Genomic DNA, 22285 nt, shown 5'->3' with positions numbered 1-22285 from the left:
GGAGGAGCGGGGAGGAGGGGGAGGGGCTCCCGTCACCTACAGCTCACTCTGCAAAGCACGGTGCAGTCGCAGTGGCAGAAGCAGAAGCAGTGGAAGGTCCACTCCCTGCTGACCATTACGGGCAGGCCCCGGGGCGCAGTCCGGAGGCGCGCTGCTCACATCCTGCCCACTTACCTCTCCTTCCTCAGCCGCCTGGCTTGGGCACTGGGAAACTGATACGCCGGGCAGCCGTCAAATGGGCTTCGCCGCTTCAATGTTTAATGAGGCTTCCCAGCTAACCTATCAGAACCCGCCTGCCTACCCGACTCCAGAAAGCTCTGGGGGCCCAGGAGGAGGGTCCAGACCCCTCGTGGGGCCAGCCCACGGGCCCTGGTGACGCCAGGTGTCTTCCAGAAGGAGCCTCCCACCGTGGCTCGCTCTCCTCTTGCCCCCGTGGGCTGTGGGAGGGGACGAGGTGGGTGCGGACCCAGAGGGAACAGGTGACCAACCGAGGGAAGAGTCCCAGGCGCTGCTGACCTTGGCCGCCCGCTCTTCCCGAGCTCCATCGGCCGTTCCCTGGATTTCCTCTCCTCTCCTCGCTGCTTCGCTCAGCCAATCCCTGCCCCTCCTGCCTGCTTTCCAGCCTAACCGGCTTCAAGGCCCGCGGGAAGTCAATCCTTCACCCCCTTCCACCACCCTGGACCCCCTTCTGCCATCATACCTGTGGGTGCAGTGGCTGCTCCTTCCGCTGAGAAGGTGCCTCTGCACTTCCCCAGCTGGCAAAGCCCCAGGGCCCATAAAGCCCAGAGTCAAGGGGGTCGCTGACCCCGTGGAGCCTTCCTCGACTCCTAGGTTGCCTCCTGCGGTCTCTCTGTCTCTGACTCTTCCCCTTGAGCCCTGCTCTCACACGAAACATCAGAAAGCATAGCGCTTCTGTGCTGGTCCCCACGTGGGAAACATCATTCCCATGGGTCCCTTGGGAAACGCTTCCCGGCCCCCAGCCCCTCCTCCAGCTCCTCTTTCCCTACCAGTGACCTACTGGGGTCAGGCCCCACCTCCCTTACCATCTTCCCTTGTGATGCTGACTGCTCCGTCTTTACTGCCCTGAGCTAAAATGCAAATATGTACGGATTTGTAAGGTACCACAAAGGACTTCAAAGGAATCTGGGATCCCCCAGACTTGCTGCCTAGGAGGGGCATCTCAAGGTTGGCACCTCCTACCGCCCCCCCCCCACCCCGACCTTCCTCCCTGACGCGGGGCTCACACGGCCTTGCCTGTCCAAATCTTTCCCCGGATGAGTAACGCATCGGTTCTGCTGGGCTTTGGGGCCTTGGGTAGCTAGTCGCTTTCCCTCTTTGGGACTTAATTTCCCACCTGCGGGGCTGAGCCAGAGCAGGCATCGGGTGCTGAGAGCGGCACTCCCCGTTCACACAGCACACGGACTTGAGGCCACTTGGAGCTAAATCTGAGTCCTGGCTCTGCCACTCTTTGACCTTGGGCATATGGCTGAAGCTCTTTCTCTCTGTTGTCTGGTCTGAAACACAGCGAGAGCATCCCTTATCTTGGGGTGTGCATCTTCAACGCGTTAGTGTCAGCCTAGAGTCTGACATAGCACGACTCAGCCCTCTGCCAGTGCCCCTCCTTCTTAGGGAATTCTGAGTGACTAACATTTCATATCTCTATTAAATTCTCATAACACATCCCAGGAGTGGAATTATCGTTACCTCAGCAGGCCAGAGACGCCCAGAGAGATTAAAAGCTTGTCTACATCAAGTAAGTGACAGAGTCAGAAGCAGAACGAGCTCCTGCAGCTTCCGAGCCCATGTTCTGTCCCCATCAGCTTCCTGTCTCTTCAGAGGTCAGCTCTGCAATGGGTCATGTTGAGAAAACTCCCCAAAGGGGAGGTCTTCAGGAGCAGTTTCTCTCCTTGGTATCCAGTGGTCAGAAATGCAACTCCGGGCCACCCCACCAGCCACGAACCACTTCTCCTTAGAAAAGCGCTATGCGTTAGGTGCAAGCAGCTGGAGAAACTGAAGGTGAGGTTGTAACCGAAGCTAGGATGCGGGTCAGCAGAGCCGAGTGTTAATTCTCTTTGGGCTTTAGTGTCTCCATTACCTCCAACTGCTGAAGGCGCAGTGGATGGGACCTGCAGAACTCACACCCTGCAGGTGGCAGGGCTCGGACCCCGACTAAGCTGCCTGCTCCACCTCCAGCTGCTAGATGCTCCAGAAGCGTGTGATGACATTTCATTAGCAGTGTTTGCAAAGGGAATCACGAGCTACCGAAACACAGTCAGGCAAACAGCTGGATTTGAGCCCTGTTGCTGCCGGTGCGGGGCTTTCCGAGCTAGTTTCTCTGTGTGTAACGCGAGGGTCTTGCCTGATGTGGCTTGTAAGGTCCTTTTCTACACTATGAGCCTGTGAACTAGCTAATTAAATGGATTTGGTTCTTCAGCAAGGATTTATTCTAAGTTTTCTAGATGAGCTCACGTGAGAACGTCCTGCCGGTTATGTGTGGCTTGGCTAACCTCCAGCTGTGCCTGAGTCACTGAGGTCACACGGTAGGTCTGCCCCTGCACTCTGCCGCTGAGGCCAGGCCACTCTCCGCCCTCCACGCCTCAACTGGAGAGGCCCCTGTGTCTTGGGCAGACCCTTCCCCGGCGTGGGGTGCTCTGCGCTATGTGCAGAAACAGGAGGGCACCCTTCTGGAGCATCAGTTTGTTTTTTTTTTTTTTGCGGTACGCGGGCCTCTCACTGTTGTGGCCTCTCCCGTTGCGGAGCACAGGCTCCAGACGCGCAGGCTCAGCGGCCATGGCTCACGGGCCCAGCCGCTCTGCGGCATGTGGGATCTTCCTGGACCGGGGCACGAACCCGCGTCCCATGCATCGGCAGGCGGACTCTCAACCACTGCGCCACCAGGGAAGCCCTGGAGCATCAGTTTTACTGAATGGGAAATAATTCCAAATAGGGAAGGAGGCACAGATACACCATGGAGAAGAACATAAAATCTGCGTGAGTTTTTACAACATGGCCCAGGACTTGCAAGGACTTTGGAGACTGGGGGTCTCTTGCAGCTCCACCGCACACCAGCCCCAGGACAGGCGGGATCCTGACCGGCATCCAGGGCCCTGCGACTCACTCTCTGAGCCTCGCCCCGGTGCGCTCTCCTAACCTCTCTGTTCTTCAGTCGGTCGCCTGCGTCCTCCTGAAATGTTGCTTTCTTTCCCGCCTTTCTCTGGTGCTTCCTCTGCCTGTGATGTGGCACGTTCCCTCCTCTGCCCCACAAGCCCATGGCCCCAGGCTTGCTCAGGGACTTGGTGAAGCCCCGCCCGCCAGGCCCCAGGCTGTCCTTTATCAGAGTTGTGTAGGTGCCTGTGTGCACCCCTGCCGGACTGCGAGCGCCTTGAGAAGTGAAATACCCTACATTTATGCCCCACACCACCGTGTCTACTTCTCAAAACCACCTGACAGGCTGTCAGTACAACCCCATGCAACAGATCAGAAATGGAGTTTCAGAGGCATGAATTACCCCCAATCGGTGGTAAAGATGGGTGAAGCCAGGACTCTTTCAGTCCCACCCATCTGCCACCGCAAACAGCATGCCGTGTCCCTCCAAAGCTGGGAGACAGGTGGGGTGCTATCCACGGACAGTGGCAACTGGGGCTGGCCGGCCGGGGCAAACCATCGCTGAGTCCATTCAGAAGCCACGGGCTGTGGCCAAGAGCTGCGCAGGAGCCGCAGAGGCAGAGCACGAGGCTCTCAGGCCTCAGGAAGTCCCAGGCAGCCGGGAATCGGCACGGACGCTCCCTCTAAGCCCCGGCAAGAGCCACGGCGCCAGGGCAGGACATCAGCATGTAACTTTTCACCTCTGAAGATCTGTCTGGCAGGGAGAGGAGGCCATGAAGGCCTGGGGCTCAAGGGGAAGGTCTAGGTCCTTCCAGACCTGGCCCTGACTGTTCCGCAAGCCTCACCGATTCCCCCACACCCGTCCAGGGTGGGAAGTGCCCCCGTGAAAGGCTCAAGCACGTCTCTGTGCCTTTGCACGCGCGGCTTCCTCACCTGACTGTCCTCTCTCTTCTCTAACTGGCAAACTTCTATCCATCCTTGAAGCCCCAGATCCAGCATGCCCTCTGCAGAGGCTTTCCTGGAGCCCTGTCCCTGCATCTCAGGCTCCCGAGGCCCTGGACTTACTTCCCTCTGTCCCCGCACTGGCCACACTGTACTGTCAAGTCCCTCTTCTCTGCCTGACTGAGCTCTGCAGACGCGGGAACCGTGTCTTGGTCCTCTCTGTGTGCTGGTGCATGGCCCATAACAGAACAGGCCCAGGATATGCCTGGTCCTTCATCCATCACACAAACGTCACTGTGCGCGGCACTGGGGATACAGCTGTGGACACAAACCACTCTCCTGGGCCCTTGGTTCTCGAGAGGAAAGACAGGCAACACGGTAGCACGTAACAGGAGGAACGCAGCAGGAAGAGCTGAAGGGGCAGGTGTGTGGGTCCTGCCTCCCTGACGAGGCGTCATGTGAGCCATGGGTTACTCGGAGGGAAGAGCATTCCAGATAGAAGGGACACCGGGGTGAAGGGGCACGTGTGGCACAGTCGGGGGGCGACCAGGAGGCCGCTGTGATTGGAAGTAAGTGGGTGAGGTAGAGAGTGGGGTGGAAATGGATGAGCAAGGCAGCCAGGGCCAGGGAGGTCCACGCGGGCCTCAGTCAGGGTTTGGATTTGATTCTGGGTCAGACTGTAAGTCTCTGGAGAGTCCTGAGCAAGGCTCGACCTGGCTTGACCTAGACATGGAAAGATCAATCTGCTTGCGTGTGGAGAACAGACTAAGCGCAGAAGCAGGCAAATCAAGTAGGTGTCCACTGTGAAAGCCCAGTCGTTTGTTGAATGAATAAATGATGAATGAAGGCAGGCAGCTGACAAGCGGGTGGGGGGCAGGGTCTCAAATGCTCACACCCTGTCCACTCTAGAAGCTGCAGGTTGCATCCAGGTCCAGCACCTGGGTTTCTGCGTCCCTGGGATGGTCACTTACTAAAATGTTTGAGCTGGCTCTTATCCTATATGAGCTAAAGTTGGCAGAAGGCTGACCTGGAAATTATCATTCTTTAGGAAAGATATTGAGTATGCTAACTGAGAAAAAAGAAAATGGATGCTAATTAATTTTTGACTTATTTCAGAAGAAGTAGGCATTTCGCTATAAAGATGGGCCAGGTTAAATGCCCATAATAATCAACCCGTGATAAAGCTGGGTTATGATTTAGAAAGTGTGGAGGCCACCAGCTGACTGGGATCTCTTTGACAGGCCATCTGGCTCACTGGGCAAAGGCCTGGACTTTGAATCAGAGACTTGGGCTCTGTCACTCACTAGTGTAGCCTTTGGCGAATCACTGCTGTGAGCCTTCGTTTCTTCAGCCTTAAAGTGGGGACAGGAATTCCTAACCTGTCCCCGACAGTCTCAGGAGGATGCCAGGGGACCCAATGAGACCAGGCGGGACAGGTACAACAAAAGACATGTTCCTTTCCTTGAGGAGCGTGTGGGCCAGCCCCCGGGCACGTCACTGTTTCTTCCCACACCAGTGAGGACTCTGGCCGTTTCTGAGGGCTGAGATCTCAGACAGTGTCCTGGGATGGGGTGCTCCAGGGGCAAGCATGACAATTTGCATTCTTAGGGTGCTTTACAGCTTGCAAGTCACATTCCCACTTATGTTATCATTTGAGTCTCACAGCAACTTTGCAGGTGGTTATTATAACCACCTTTAACGATGAGGAAACTGAGGCTCGGGGTGATGAAACGGCTTGCTCAAGGTTTCACAGGCTCTTGTGTGACAGGGCCTGGAGCACGGGCCTGGCACTCTGTCCTCTGCCCCCAGAGTCTGTGTCATCTGTCAGTCGCTGTGCTGACCACAGGCTGCTCACCACGACCCAACGCAAGATGTACTTGGTGGGCACTGGCGAGGCGGGCATCCATAATGGACCATTCAGGAGCTCAAGCCCCAACTGAGCATGTGGTACCCAGGTCAGATCTAAGGAAAACGAAAAGCCCCAAAGAAATCCTCCCATTAGCGTTAGGGAGATGACCCTGGGGCCGGTGCAAGGAGGTCCTCCTTCTCCAGGATGGGAGCTACACACAAACCAGCAGTGCTTTAAAGGAAGACAATGATGGCAGCAGGCTGCTGCTGGGATGCTCAGAAATCAGGGGTCCCAAGAAGGCTACAAAGTACTGCCAAGGTGCAGAGGGAGACCCCAAGGGTCAGGTACAGCCTCTCCTTGGACCCTTGACTTGAACTCACCAGCCCAGCCCAAGCAGCCCGGCCTCCCTGTGTCTCCCAAGGCATCACCACAGGAGTTGATATGTTAGCTAGTTAACTTTTCAAATACTTAAAAAAAAAAAAAAAAAAGTAACTTCAAATTGTTATAGTAATTTACAGGTGACAAAAAACTTGCACAAACATCATCTCATGTTATCCTCACAACAACCCTGTGAGGTAGGTGTAGTAAACCCATTGTACAGATGGAGAAACTGAGTCTCAGAAATCTGAAGTGACTTGCCCGAGGGCACAGCCTTGGCACAAGCAGTGCACGAACCCAGACTTCCCTGACTCCACGTCCGATACACGTGTACCCCAGGGCCACAAAGAGCTGGAGGTCGGTGAGAACACGGCTGCTGGCTGGGGAAGGTATATTCCTCGGTTCAGGGTGCTGCTAGGCGGGCCAAGGTGACGGGTGCGATTTCTGTGTGAGACAATTCTATGTGCCATGTCCCTCAATCACAGATAGCACCCCTCGCCTTGCGCCCAGTTCCAAAAGTGGTGCTGGTCCAGGAACGTCGTCTTGGTCTGCAGAGGATGGCGTGACGGCAGGAAGCATCAGGCCACGTGAGGGACAGACAGACAGACAGATGTGTGACCGCACCAGTGAGCTCACCTACTGTCCAAACACCTGGGTTGTGTTGGCCCTTCTTCGGGGCTCCTGCCCTCAACGGGCTCACAGTCTAGATGAGCAAATAGCGAGCTCAAACCAAGTGGATGACCATGTGCTGAGAGGCAGGAGGAGGCCCCTGGAGGGGAGGGGAGGGGAGGGTGCCTTGTGGCTCGCAGCCCAAGCACGAAGCACGAGGACAACACACGTGAGGCTGGGGTCTGGGGTCGGGCCCAGTGCACGCCCGTGTCAGGATAGACCATCCAGTGCAATCGCAATATGGGGTTGGAGGTCTCAAGACCGGCAAGTCCCCGGGTCTTGGTTTGCCCCCCCTCACCTGTATGGATGCAGCCAGAGCTTGTCAGTTAGACAGTGTGCTGGTTTTTGAGGGTCCAGAGACAAACAGGACACTTTCTGACTTCCCAGCCTGACCGAACGCACATGCTGAGAACAATGTGACATGCTAGGTGGCATTAACCCCTGCGATGGAGGCGTAAATGAGCACCGTGGGAGTGCGGGGAAGGAGCGGGGCACCCTGCCACGGTGGCCGGAAACGGCTTTGTCTGCAGAGCCAGGGTCCTGCAGAAGGAGTGGGGCTCGGAAGAGTGGGGACAGGAGGGCACGCCGGGGGTGGGGGGGCTCTGGGGAAGGTGCCCTGGTGAGTCACCGTGGGTGCAGGTGGTAGGACGCCCCGGGGGCTGGTGCGCAGGAAGCGGCCACCAGGGGGCAGGCAGGAGATGACGCGGAGCCTCAGGGAACGGGTGCCCTCAGTGACCCTTTGTCGGGGATAGAAAGTGCCCACGGCCTCCGCAGGAGGGAGGTGAAAACAGCTTTTTTCCTTAGGAGAAAAAAGCAGGTAATTTTAAGAAGAAAAGAGGTTTATGAAAAGCAGAATCCAGCCCCGGCTCTACGAAGCCGGGAGGTGGGGCAGTGAGAGGAAACGGCTCCGGGCCTCACTCTTCAGGAGAGGCCCCTGGCCTGGGCGCCCTCCTGTGGGAGCTGACGCTGCAGCGGTTAAGGACATTGGAAAGACTGGGGGAACATTCATCACCAGCACCGGCTTGAAATGCACCAACGAATGATGTTATCACAAGCAAACCAGGTAACAAAAGGCCACACCGCTATGTTCTGAGAGACGCGCTTTAACTCTTCCCGTGTGGATTTGCACCAAGCTACCAGGTGCTCCTTTTCCTTTTTTGCAGAGTCCCAAAAGATAAAATGGAACTATTCTGGTTGTCATCAGGGTGTGAGGGTAGGACATGTCTGGTGAACCCCTGGAACTCCACAACATAGACAGTTTGAAATTAATTGCATCAACCCCAAACTGTAAGCAAAGTTGCCTTTGACCAGGCAAGCCCCTGTGCCCCTCCCTGCCCAGCGCCAGCATCAGGCTTTAACGCCCTGAGGCATTCCTGCATGTAATCCTGAGCCCAAGGCCTTTAACGGAAAGCCACACTCCCACGGAGCCTGGATGCTCTGAGGTGTTACCTCCTGCTCGTGACAAGCCAGCCAGTCTTCAGAACTCCTGCCACCAGCACCATGCTTTGCTGTACACCCATGATCTCATCTGAGGTAGGCATGACCACCCCATTTTACAGATGAAGAAGCTGAGGCTGGGAGGAGTCCTGCCCAAGGTCTGACAGCCTACAGCAGCAGGGCTGCTCCTGGCCTCTCCCCTGTGAATGCAACTTCACGGTCCTGCCCTAGAAGCCCAGGCACTGGGACATAGGTCCTCCCAGCACCCCTCCGGGGGCTCCAGAAGCCCTAAGGTTCTGGGGAAACGGACTCCCGCCTCCAGTGCTGGCTTTAATGGTCTCCTGCTTCAAGCATTCTTGGGCCCCAGACCCTGGCAGTCTGTGCGGAAGGCCCAACATGCCGTGGGGTGCCCTCTGGGCCGTCTCTTCCACTCTTCCCGGCACACTCAGGCTTGGTCACATGCACATGACATTGGCCCCCTCCCCTCATCACTGCTGGTGACCTACTGGGAGCGTCTATGACTCTGGGATGAGTTGAGGGTCGCCGCATCTTCGGATTTGAAGAGTTTCTTGAGGTCTTAGCGGGAATGGAGGAGGGGACCCTCAGTTTTGGTCTGGGGTCTTCCCACTCTGAGTGAGCTACAGGACAGCATGACTCTGCCCATTGGGAGGGTGGACTGGATGTCACTGGAGAGAACACGGACAAGCCAAGCTCTCCAGCCCTCCCGAGGCCCGCCTTCCAGGCTCCACAGCTCTCTTCCTAGCCCCACCCTGGGCCTGGGTCCCAGGGAAAATCCTTCTTTAGGAAGGAATGGGCGTGATGTGGGACAGCGGGAGGAGGCTTGGGTGCAGGCGCCAGCTCCGCCCCGATGTGCTGTGCAACCCGCACAAGTCCCTCCCCTCACCGGGTCCCAGCTGCAAAAGGGAAGCCCAGCGCCCTGACGTCTAAGCCCTTCTCTGGTCCCACATCAGTGCTGGCCGGGCCTCCACCATCTGTCCTCCACACCTGTGGAGGCCTGGAGGGGGAAGATTATTCTCAAAAGCCCACTCCCGCCAGAGGGCTGGAGGCCATCAGCCTGGGGCCTCGCATCCGGTGCCACCAAGGCCCTACCCTTCAGGAACAAGGAAAGACAACTAGACAGTGACTGCGGGAAGTTCCGAGAGAACCTAGTTTAACGGAAGAGCGCTCCTCTGCTGACAAGGAGCAGCAGTGCCTGTGAGGGGGGCAGAGCAGAGGCCTGGAGGAAACAAGCTTTATTTACCGGACACCTACAGGTACAGGTGTCACACAGGAATTGTGTGGGGTGATCCTCCAGCCATCAATGGTATTATTATATCCGTTTTATAGACGAAGTGACTCGTCAGGGTCACACTGCTTGTGAGTAGCAGAAATTTGAACCCAAGGGTGACACTGTGATTTATAATAAGAAGTGTACATTTGGTCTTCGCACACTGTTCCCGGCATATAGCTCCTAAAACCCTTGTAATTTCCTAAACAGGAGCCAAAGGGGCATCTTTCGTGATAACATTTAGGCTCCTGCTCAATTCCTGACACAGCTGCAGAGCATGGAGGTGAGATGGGTGTATTCTAACAGGCCCTTTCAACCACCCTTGAGCTGATGTTAATGCAGTGACTTTTGATTGGAGGGCTGGAACTTTCAGTCCCCACGCCCTCAACCTCTACGGAGGGCAGACTGGCTAGAGATTGGGTTCAATCGCCTGTGGCCTATGTAATGAAACCCCCATAAAAAACCCAAAAGGATGGGGCTCAGAGATCTTGGGCTGGTGAACGTGTGGAGGCTGGCGAGGGTGCTGCCTAGAGAGGGCACAGAAGCTCTGGGCCCGTCCCACACGCCTTGCCCCGTGCATCTCGTCCATCCGGCTGTTCCAGAGTTCCATCCTTTCTAATACACTGGTCGGTAATCCAGTAAGTCAGACATTTCTCTGAGTTCTGCAAGCCACTCTAGCAAATTCATTGAACCTGAGGAGGGCACAGGCCCCTCTGACTCATGGCCTGTTGGTCAGAAGCACAGGTGACTGGCTCCTGAAGGGGGTGGGGGCGGTCTTTTGGGGCTGAGCCCATAGCCTGTGGGATGCTGCCTGCAGGCAGCGTCTGGACCGCTTGGCGCGCTGTCGGAGGGACGCGGTGCCGGAGCACAGGCGTGCTCGGAGGAGAGGCGGGAGGAACGCGTGGCTCTCCTTCACACCGCGGTACCCTGGCTCCAAAATGTACATTCCCCGCCCACCCCCCGCCTCCCGGGGGCCCCGCTGCCTCTCCTGCTTGTCTCTGGAGGAGAAGAGGAACAGTGTTCAGATCCCAGCCTCCCTTATCCAGCCGGCACTGTTAGGTGATGACCCAAGGAGATACCAGACGTGACGAAGACCGAACTCGTCTCGGTTTTACAGAACTTCTAGCCCTTCCTTTCAGACTCAATGGCCCCTTTTTATTACAAACATTTTATAACACTCCCTGTATTATACTGAAGTGAAATTTAAAGATTATATAACCTACCTACATAAATTAGAAAAAAATAATAAAGGAGAGAAGAGAGAGAAGTAACCAATAATAAGACAACACTGCACCACGTAACAGCTCGGACAACTACAGTAGGAGACATCATCAGTCAGGTGCCGGCACCGCCCCCAGACACACAGTGGCCACTACTGACACAAGCGGTTTCAATAATGCGGTGCTGTTTGTGTATCTCACCAGCCATAACGCTGGAGATAAGATTTTCCAAAAGAGAAAACAACTCTTGGTAAAGTTACAAACAAACTAAAGCACAATTTTCTTCCGAAGCACGGGGTGGCTGCATTCCTAGAAAATCCAGCACATACTAGAACTGGTATTAAAAAAAAAAGGAGGGGCTTCCCTGGTGGCGCAGTGGTTAAGAACCCGCCTGCCAATGCAGGGGACACGGGTTTGAGCCCTGGTCTGGGAAGATCCCACATGCCATGGAGCAACTAAGCCCGTGGGCCACAACTACTGAGCCTGTGCTCTAGAGCCTGCGAGCCACAGCTACTGAGCCCACGTGCCACGACTACAGAAGTCTGCACACCTACAGCCTGTGCTCTGCAACAAGAGAAGCCACCGCGATGAGAAGCCCGTGCACTGCAACGAAGAGTAGCCCCCGCTCGCTGCAACTAGAGAAAGTGCAGCAATGAAGACCCGACGCAGCCAAACATAAATAAATAACTTAATTAAAAAAAAAAAAAGGAGTGCTTTTTCTTGCAACAGAGTAAAGTTCTGTCTCAGATAATTAAGTTCCTTGCTTCCACGTGTTTGGTGGAACACGCAGGACAGTACGGGATCACACGGGGCTGCCCAGCGCACCGTGATGCGTCCAGTGCTCCTGGCCCTCTGTCCACCGGCCACCAAATGCCTCCTCTCCGCTCCCACACTGTCCCTGTTAGAACCACCTGACTAGTCCAGCCTAAGCACCGACGCCCGCACAGCAGAGGAGACACGCCTGAAGCCACAGGCATGGTGGCGGCCGAGCTGGCCAACAAGCAGATGGCCGACCTCCAGGCCAGGCTCTTCCCACCGAGGGCGGAGCTTCCCGGGGAACCCAGACGCTGTGCTGGGGGAGCCTCTGCCTTAGTCGGACGGGGCTTGGCTGGTCACCATCACAGCCTTTCATGCACCGTGCTGCGCTGAACGCCTCAGAATCTGCCCATCTTACAGATGGAGAAACCGAGGCACAGAAAAGGGAGGTGATTTGCCCAGGCTGCATGCAGGCGGGCAGCACCCAGGTCTGCTAACCTCCGGGCCACCATGGCCTCTTCCTCCGCGGAGCCGACGGGGCACCACACACAAAGGGCTCTGAGGGCCTCTGGCCTGGGGGGACCTTGGAGGACAACCAGCACTGCATGTTTCGACGAGGAAACTGAGGCCCACGGAGGTCACTTCGCTGATCGAGGGCACACGTGAGGAGCAGAGCTGCGACCAGAGCCAGACCTCCTGAGTCCTAGCCCAGAGGAACAGAACTTGGGCTCCTGAGATTCAGGAAGTCAAAAAGGCTGCTGCTTCTCACACGCATTTCCTGAGCTCCCTGTGTGCCTCTCCGGCTCTGTTCCTGGAAAATGGCTGGTGACTAAGGCTACACCGGTCCTACCACCAGTAGAACCAGTAAGGTGGCGGGGAAGCAGACCCCACAGAGGTGTTGTGAGTAAAACACGTAAGTATCCCGGCAGAGGGGATGTGCAGGGCCGAGGGTGCTGGCTGTAGCGCCCGAGACAGGAGACCGTGGGGTGCGGCAGCAGGTGCACGGGCCGGGTGCTGGCACGACCCGCCGAGGTCTATGCTCTCCGGAGCTGCTGCAGAGCCCTCGGGGAGGCCAGCTCCCCTCTGTCCTCCCCCTTCAACCAGAGAAGTAGCTCCAAACAGCAAAACAAAAAAACAAAAAAACTCCAGTTTTTTTCTGTTCAGGCCTCTCCCATTGCAGAGCACAGGCTCCGGAGGCGCAGGCTCAGCGGCCATGGCTCACGGGCCCAGCCGCTCCACGGCATGTGGGATCTTCCCGGACCGGGGCACGAACCCGTGTCCCCTGCATCGGCAGGCGGACTCTCAACCACTGCGCCACCAGGGAAGCCCTCCAGTTTTTTTGGAAAAAAAACTTGGCTAAGTATCTCTAAGATCCTTCCCATCTTTAAATTTATTTCTAAATATAGGTTAATGAGGGAATTATTTATCTACACATTTGCTTTTCCAACAAAAGAGCCATTCTTCTTTTTCATGTTACCGAGTGACTCATTCAGGGAAACGCTTTCTCAGACAGGCACCCAGACACCTGACAGCTAGGTCTTCTAACTCCTAGACCCCCTCCCTGCTTTAGGAAGCCAGATGAAGGAACAGCCAAGGAACCTCTCTGACCTACTGACATGGTTCTAGATTCTAAACAGAAAGAAGTTCCTCCAGCAGAAGTAAAGTTCCAGGGAATGAAAGTGAATGTTTTCTTCTACGTCTATGCAGCCGAGCATGAATAACGACGACTCCTAAGATACAGATGAAGTAACACTACTCCACAGCAGGCGGGCGAGGGAGGTGTATTTATTATCTGTCGTGAGCCTGAAACACACTGCATGAGAGCAGGCTGCCTCCACTCATTTGCCAAAGGAAATAAAAGATCTCTTGGTCATTAGAGGACGCACCTGCTCTGGGAGTGGGAAATTATGCAGACGTGACTAAAGGCGCAGGAGGTTGGCAGCCCTGCGTGTTGTACTGCACTTCATTAAAGCTACTCCTGAAAATAACGGGAAAAATGAAAGCTCAAATTAGCATATGAAGAATGGTCATCATACTAGTAAACAAAAACGCAAATTAAAATGATACGTTTTCCCTTCTCTTGTGTTTGCTAAGGTTATAGGAGTACTAAGGCCTGGTCCTGGTGCAGGCTCAGCAGTGGGTGACCATCGACTGGGCTGGACACAGTACAAACCAGTACTCTCATTCCGGAAGGTGTATTCAGCAAGATACGTCAAAGCTTTAGAAATGTATGTATTGTTTGACTCAGAAATATCCCAAGATATAATCGGACAAGTGTGTAAAGATGAACATGAGACACAAAGCATACATACAAATTAACATATGAACATACAAGAGAGCCTGAGAGCCTGTAACAGCCCTCTGTTACACAAATATAGTAGTGAAAAATGGGGACAACTTACTTACAAGCCGAAGGCTGGTTAAATTGTAGTAACATCTCTATATGGTACTCAGTGCAACACTCTGGCCACTTAAATGGTGAGGAGATCCGACTTCCTTGGCACAGAAGGACATGCGTACCATAGTGCCAAGTGAGAGAAGCTTACAAGACAGTACGTACAGACTATTTCTGGGGAATAGCTCTTCAGTCATATGTGAACGCAGAAAGCTCTGGAAGGCTACGTAAGTGTTAACAGCAGTCATCTCTGGATTTTGGGATCAGAGATAATTTTTTGTTTGCTGGTCTGTATTTTCTATTTTTCAGTTATAAACAAGGACTACGGATGATGAGGAATGCTGCCTCCCGGACGTGCTAGGTCCTTTGGGAAGTAAAGAAGGACATTCTTCCGTCCCGTTTCTACACAGGGCTTTTCCTGCTTCTAGCATCGGCCACAGTGACCACATCTGTAAGCAGTGAACTAGCATTCACCCTGTCCAGACAATATACATAAAACCTAAACCGTTAGGGCTAGAAGGACCTGTAGAGAGCTTGATCAAGTCTGTATCCCTCCTTTCAGAGACGGGGAAACTGGGGCCCCCAGAGAAATGACCTGTTTAAGGTCAGAAGCAGGCTCACATGGAAGCATATAGAAGCAGTTGCCTTTACAAGGCCACTAAACTGTGAACTGAAGTCTGCTAAGAGAATGAACTGCAGCGGGGAGGGAAGCTGAGCTGGGCCGGGTGGCCAAGTATAGCCTGTAAACACTGCTGCCCTGCCTGACAGCTGGCGGCTTTACCAGACGGTGGTGCGCGCCCACTGAGGACAGCAGCTGCAGGGAGTCCAGGTACGTGCATCAGTGGGGTGGGAGCTGAGACGGTGCAGACCTGCCGAGGCCCGCGTCCTCGGTCCTCTTTCTGTAGCAGCTGTAACGTGCCATGAGCCATGCTCACCGCCCTGACCAAGCCCCTGTGATCCCCAGAGCAAGAAGCCCACCCGGAGCTGTGGGCTCAGGCTGGGCCCACGGCTGGCTGACCCTCCCCTCTGACCTACTGAGGCCCTGCAGAGCTGTAGAAAAAACACTGGATTTTAAAGCAGGAGCCCTAAAATTGAGTCTCAGTTCCACTGGAAGATCCTGGCAGACATGTCACCTCTTTTAACCCCAAGTCCCCATCTGAATAAATGTGTCTAACAGGAGCCGGCCTGACAACCTGTGGGAAATAAAAGCCAAATTATAGGCTCTTTAGAGTATAAGAAGTCCTTTCTTAGCCAGCTGAGGCCTACCTGTGGGGCTGCCTGGTTAGTGGGAGCCCCTTCCCTCAAGAAGGGCAGGGAAGGGGCATGTGGGAGAAGATCCTGGTAAGAAACGAAAATCCTGGGCTTTGCAGAGGAAGCCTAGATGTTATTATTACTACAGTCATTTTCTCTGCCATCCAACTAGACCACAGAAGCCCCACTCTGAGTCCCCCTAAGCACACACACCACCCGCGGCCAACACACCTCGTCACGGAGTGGTACCCACAGGGAGGCCCCGTTTCCGCCAATGTTGGCACTCCTCCTTCACGCAGAAGACGGCTGCGCGTTAGGAGACAGACGGCTCCTCCCCACACCCCAAACTACCTCCAGGTGCCAATTTCTATAGAAAAAGCCCCAAGGACCCAGGGGCTGACTGTCCCCCTATCCACTGAGATAACCCCTGAACCCAGAGCCTTGTGGGTCCCAAGAGAACCCTGAGCCAGCTCTGCACTCCTGGGCCTCCCCAGGGAACCGAAAGCACCAGGCAGCAGGACCATTATTTAATTTGCTGATTTGACTTGCTAACTTGGCTTTAGGTTCCCTAGGTTGGGCCTGAAGTTGAAGAATGAGTATCCAAAACTCACTGGCATAAAAAGACAGGTTTTGTGGGTGCCAAGGAACAAGGCCAGCGAAACAGATCTCTCAAGGGTCTGACTCTCTCCTCTCTCTTCCATGTAGAAGTCAGGCAGCGAGAACATTGCTCTGTTGTGCCCGTTCTTTCTCCAGAATAATGTCAAGAACTCTGGCTGAACAATGGGTTTCACCAGGGTGACAGGCAGGAAGGAACAAAGAAAGAACAGAGTCGTGACCTGTCCTCAGCACACAGAGGGTGCAAACTGCGAGAGTGGGTCAAGTCCTGGGTGTACATCCAGGGAAGCCCCTTCCCCTCTTGAGCCCCAGCCTCCTAACCCAGCCATGCTGTGTGGGGACTCACTTCCCAGGGCTGTGGTGAGAATCAGGTAAGAGAAAGGGGTGTGAAGACTGGGCAGCCACGATTTGCTCTCCTTTGCTTTCAGGTTTGTATCTAAGCATCTTGTGTCTGCCAGCTTTGTTGGACCCCAGGAGGCCACACTAGTGTCGCTCACGCATGAGGGGGAGGTGGGACATGCTGATGAGACCCTGAGTCTCAGGAAGTCCACGATCCGATGGCCCGAGCCCCAGATGCCTAGCACAGAACAGGACATGCCAGTGAGGAGAGGAGGGAGCAGAGGCGGGCACTTAGGAGGTGCCAGGCCCCATGCCGGGCAACTGAATCCTCTCCACAACTCTGGAAGAGGGACTTATGACCCCATTTTACAAATAAGGATGCTGAAGCCTACAGAAGATAAGCAAATTCAACAGGACCAAAGCGGAAAGAACCAGTATCATTCACGCTCTTATTCCATACCAGGCACGATACACTAAGTACTCTATAAACATTTTAAACTTAACCCTCATGACAACCCTAGGAAGTAGGGTTTATTACCCCAAGGCCACTTAGTATAAGATCTCACTGCCTCCGAACACATGCTTTTCTCACTACACTTGACCCCTGAACAACGTGGCGGTCGGGCTCTGAGTCTGCATGGGTGAAAACCTGCGTGTAACGGCACAGCTGGCCTCCACGTCCACGGCTCTGCACCCGCAGATGCGACCAACGGCGGATCATGTAGGGCCGGAGACGCATTCATGGAAAAGAAACCACTGTCAGTGGACCACTTGCTTCAAAGCCGTGTTGGTTCAAGGGTCCACTGCACCGCAAACCGCCTCCCACCGAGGAGGGCAGAACACAGTTTGCCGATACAGAGGGGATCTGATAGAAGCCTCACTATTATCCTGCAGCAGAGGCCTCCTGCGGTAGCTGGTGGAGAGGCTGCCTGTGCCCTGCCCGCGCTCTGAGGCCTGAACTACAGGTCAGCGTGGCACAGCTGTATCGTGGAGTGGCACTCCACAGTGACAGAGCCGGCTGCAGAGACACATGGGTCCGGGGCGGGTCTCTCAGACGTAATGTCGAGGGACAGAAATCAGGCCCCGACGTACACACTATATGATCCATTTACACGAAGTTCGAACACAGGTAAGAGGGCTCTGTTGTCACGGAACTTGACATCCTGGTTTTCCTGGGAGGGGGCGGAGGGATTTGGTCCCTGTCAGGGCCTGGCAGGGGTTCTGCATATGCATCTGTACAAGCTCATCGAGCTCACACTTCAGGTTTCTGTACGGTACAGTGCGGTACACCCCAGGTGAAGAAAATGCTTCCTCCTCAGCGGCCCCGCAGTCTCCCCTCCACCAAAGGCCGTGGAACCGGGATGGGCGACTACTATTCATGATGAAAGTTTCAAGTCAGGCCACTGTCACCTCGTGAGCACACATCCACCCCCTACCCCAACAAAGACACCCGTTCAACCCAGAGGAGACGCAGGAGGTCGGGGTTCTGAATCTGAGTTACTACCTGGCACCGGGAAGTTATTTCTTCATACTAGGTCACACGATTCCTATCTGAAAATGAGGGCTGGATTAGCTGATTTCCTTGTGATTCTATGGTGAAGTTAAAAAAACAACTAGTAGTTGCTTTGCACCAGTCATCTGAATAAAATAAAACCTTTTTTCCCCCCCTTAATGTATCTGTATGTACAGATAAAAGAAAGCTTAACTCCCACATCCCGGGGCAAGTGAGGCAGCTCGGATCGGAAACCTTAAACTCAGCTCACTCCACCACGAAGCTCAAGGCTTTTGGGTGGAAAAAAAGACAGCTGACTACGCAGTTATTTGGTGCCTACAATGTTACAGGCAGGCCCTGCACTCATCACTCACACCGCTGTGGTTCCTCGCTGCGCACGCCCAGTTCTCAGCAGATAATCCACAAACCCTGGGGCCTTTTCACAGTGGGGACAGAACTCTACAAGTACCAGTTCTATATACGACCTGCAGGAAGCATACTCAAAACGTGTTCTTTATTTTCTTAAAAAAACTCTCCTAGGGTTTAAATTGGGTCCCAAAGCTCCAACCTGTCAGGCACAATAGATACTGAAAAGCCATCTCCCTCCAGGTTCCAAGTACTATGTCTCTCCACTTCCCACCCCAATTCTGGCAGCAGTAGCAGCAGCAGTGACAGTAATAATACCCACAAATACGAATACTGGGTGATTAATACGTGTCAGGCAGCCTGCTAACATACATTTGACTTCATTTAAACTTAGAAACAACCACATATCACCCATCTTATAGCTAAAGAAATTGAAGCCTAGAAAAATGACCAGGACTCAAGGCCAGCAGGGCACCCCGAGGCCCAGTTCCTCACTGCCACGCTCTACCAAGGTAAGATCTCCAGCAAAGTGCAGGACTATCTGTGGCCACCAAGATGCCAACATCCTGGAAGGCCTGCGACCTCCCTCTGAAGCTAACGCTACAAATTTCCGAGAACGGCCGCGTGTGCTTTTGCTCCTTTGCTCTACCTGCCCTGCACAGAAGCTTCTGCTAGCGCCCCTTGCCGCCCCCAGCCCACTGTCTACACCCCAAGCCTTCCAATGTGGAGCCCTTCACTGTGCAGTCCGTGCCACCCTTCTAATTCCACATCCAATCTCTTTGCTATTGGCACCGCGGTCTGCAGAGACACTGCAGCGTTCTCTTTCCCAGCATGTGCTGGGCTTTCAGGCCCATGTGCCTTTGTATTTGCTGTTCCCTCTGCCTGGGATGCCCACTCCCACCTCTTTGCCCTTCAAAACTCCAGCTCAGATGTCACCACCCGCTCAAGGCCTCCCTTGGCAGCCCACATGGGCAGTCCCTTATTTCCCTTTCTGTGCTCCCCAAGTCCCTGCCCTGCTCATACCTTATGAGCACACTTATCACAATACGTTACAGTTAGCAGTTCATGAATCCGTCTACTCCAAGATACCAAGTGCCTTGAGGGAAAGGACTCTGTCTCCCCATTTGTTACCTATTCTGTCTAGTCAGTTTCTAACACTCAGTAAATGTTGAGTAAAAGTGTGCTAAACATATGCATAATTGAATACAAGAATACCTTTTTGCTCGTTCCCTCCGATCTACGCCAAACATGTGTCTAGAATATCGAATTAGGATGACAAATGTAAAATGCATCTGGACACTTGGCTTTAGGAACACAGTACAAATCTGTATCTCACCAGGGGCAAAAAAGATGTGAATGCCATTCTCTCCTCCTTCAAATTGCTAACATAGCTTTAAATCTAGAGTCAGGCAGTGCGTTTCTCTGAGAACCCACAAAGCATCAGCTCAGTGCAGCTGCAGGGCGAGGACACCCAGGCAGCCAGAACTGTAGGAGGGCAGAGGTAGAATGAGAGAGAGTCTAGGCACCAGGCCAAGACAGAGCCCCGCTTACCTCCTTCTTGGGAATTCATGATGTTCAGGGCAAACAGCATGGCATTGGAGAACGTGGTCGCCTCTTCCTTACTCGCAAAGTTTAAACCATAGACCTGGCGGGCATCTCGCCACTGGTGGAAGGTTGGCGTTGCCTGATTGTACTTCAGCCCTTTCACGATTGAATAATTGATCACAACCTGAAAGGGAAAAGAGAGAGAAATACGTGTAAATAAATAAAAGGTAAGTGAGCTGTGTGGGGCAAGGATATTGTGTCCCCTGGGGCTACAAGAGGACAGGGGGACGGGGATGGGGTCAGCAGAAGGGGAAAGCACGACCCGGCAGGTTTTCAACATGATCTATGCAACACTGAGGGTCTGGAGACTAGTTATTTCATTTAACTAACAAAGAGTGTGGCCGTGACCTCCACAGGACAGCCCTAGGCTGGGAGTCAGGTTCCCCGGGTCCTGGTCCTGGCCCTGCCTCCCAGCCATGTCACCCTAGGCGGCACTGCACTTCTCTGGGTCTCAGTTTCGCCAGTTATAAAATGGGGATAATGATCCTGGCTCTACTGACCTAATGGGGTTACTGCAAAGGTCACACAGTGACACATATCTTATGGAGGCTTCTGGATATAAAGATCCTTAAGGGCGAGAGCCTTTTCTAATTCATATTTATGCCTCCCACAGCCCTCTGCATAGCGTCTTAATACTCAGAATGCACTAATAAATGGGTTATTAGTTAAAAGGACAACTAGCCATTCTTTTGCATATGGCTATTCAGTTTTCTCAACACCATTTATTGAAGAGACTGTTCTCTCCCCACTATATGCTCCTGACTCCTCTGTCATAAATTAATAAAACCATATCTGATGGGTTTATTACTGCGTTCTCTATTCTGTTCCGTTGATTTTTGTGTCTGTTTTTATGCCAATATCATGCTTTTTATTTACTAAGGTTTTTAATTACTATACTAAAATTACAGTAATATAGTTTGAAATGAGGGAGTGTGGTGTCTCCAGCTTTGTTCTTCTTTCTCAAGATTGCTTTTGCCGTTTGGGGTCTTCTGAGGTTCCATACAAATTTTAGGATTATTGTTCTAGTCCTGTGGCATTTTGATAGGGATTGCGTTGAATCTTGTTGATTGCTTTGGGTGGTGTGGACATTCTAACATGAGCACAGAGTCTGCTCTCTTTGCCTTGGTGAGTCTGGCTGAAGGCTTGTCAGTTTTGTTTACATTTTCAGAGAATCAGCTCTTAGTTTCCTTGACCTTCTCTATTGTCTTTTTAGTCTCTATTTCACTGATTTCTTCTTCTTTTTTAAAATGATCACCTCCTTCCTTCCTTCCTTTCCTCCCTCCCCTCCCTCCCTCCTTTCCCCGCCCTCCCTCCTTCCTTTCTTTCTTGGCTGCGTTGGGTCTTTGCTGCTACGTGTGGGCTTTCTCCAGTTGTGGCGAGCAGGGGCTACTCTTCATTGCAATGCGCAGGCTTCTCACTGCGGTGGCTTCTCTTGTGGCAGAGCGTGGGCACTAGGCGCGCGGGCTTCAGTAGTTGGGGCACGTGGGCTCAGCAGTTGTGGCTCATGGGCTCTAGAGCGCAGGCTCAGCAGTTGTGGTGCACAGGCTTTGTTGTTCCGCGGCATGTGGGATCTTCCCGGATCAGGGCTCGAACCCGTGTTCCCTGCACTGGCAGGTGGATTCTTAACCACTGTGCCACCAGGGAAGTCCTATTTCATTGATTTCTGCTCTCATCTTTGTCATTTCCTTCCTTCTACTAACTTTGGGCTTCTTTTGTTCATCTTTTTCCAGTTCCCTGGGGCATAAAGTTAGGTTGTTTGTGACTTTTGTTTCTTGAGGTAGGCACTGACTGCTATGAACTTAGCGGTAGAATGCAGAACTGCTTTTGCTACATCCCACAAATTCTGTTATGTTATACTTCCATTTTCATTTGTCTCCAGGTACTTTTTTTTTTTGCGGTACGCGGGCCTCTCACTGTTGTGACCTCTCCCATTGCAGAGCACAGGCTCCGGACGCGCAGGCTCAGCGGCCATGGCTCATGGGCCCAGCCGCTCCGCGGCACGTGGGATCTTCCCCGACCGGGGCACGAACCCATGTCCCCTGCGTCGGCAGGCGGACTCTCAACCACTGCGCCACCAGGGAAGCCCTGTCTCCAGGTACTTTTTAAATTTCTCTTTTGATTTCTCCTTCAACCCACTTCCGTAGCATGTTGTTTAATCTCCACATACTTGTGACCTGAAACCATAAAGCCCCTGGAAGAAAATATAAGTGGTAAGCTCCTTGACATAGGCCTTGGTGATGATTTTTTGAATCTGATACCAAAAACAAAAGTGACAAAAGCAAAAATAAACAAGTGGGACTACATCAAACTAAAAAGCTTCTGTATAGCAAAGAAAGCCATCAACAGAATGAAAAGGCAATCTACTGAATGGGAGAAACTGTTTGCAAAACATATATCTCATAAGGGACTAATATCTAAAATATATAAAGAACCTGTATTGCTCAATAGCAAAGAAACAATCCAATTAAGAAATGGGCAGAAGATCCGAATAGATATTTATCTAAAGCAGACATACAGATGGCTAACAGATACAAGAAAAGATGCTCAACGTTACTAATGATCAGGGAAATGCAAATCA

At 53.3% G+C, this 22285-nt stretch overlaps 1 protein-coding gene across 7 annotated transcripts in view; it reads right to left on the bottom strand.

The window, feature by feature from the left end:
* The window catches only part of EVL (Enah/Vasp-like), a 164215-nt gene that overhangs the window by 31554 nt on the left and 110376 nt on the right, over nucleotides 1-22285 (bottom strand). For all 7 annotated transcript variants that reach the window (XM_027120562.1, XM_027120560.1, XM_027120564.1 and 4 more), the window contains exon 3: nucleotides 19654-19831. In XM_027120562.1, coding sequence (XP_026976363.1) covers nucleotides 19654-19831 — 178 coding nt within the window. The remainder of the gene's footprint in view (nucleotides 1-19653; nucleotides 19832-22285) is intronic.

Source organism: Aethalodelphis obliquidens, unplaced genomic scaffold, assembly GCF_003676395.1.
Source record: "Aethalodelphis obliquidens isolate GAN/ISIS:26980383/991018 unplaced genomic scaffold, ASM367639v1 scaffold21, whole genome shotgun sequence".
NCBI classification, from domain to species: domain Eukaryota; kingdom Metazoa; phylum Chordata; class Mammalia; order Artiodactyla; family Delphinidae; genus Aethalodelphis; species Aethalodelphis obliquidens.
This window is presented reverse-complemented; position numbering and strand designations above follow the sequence as displayed.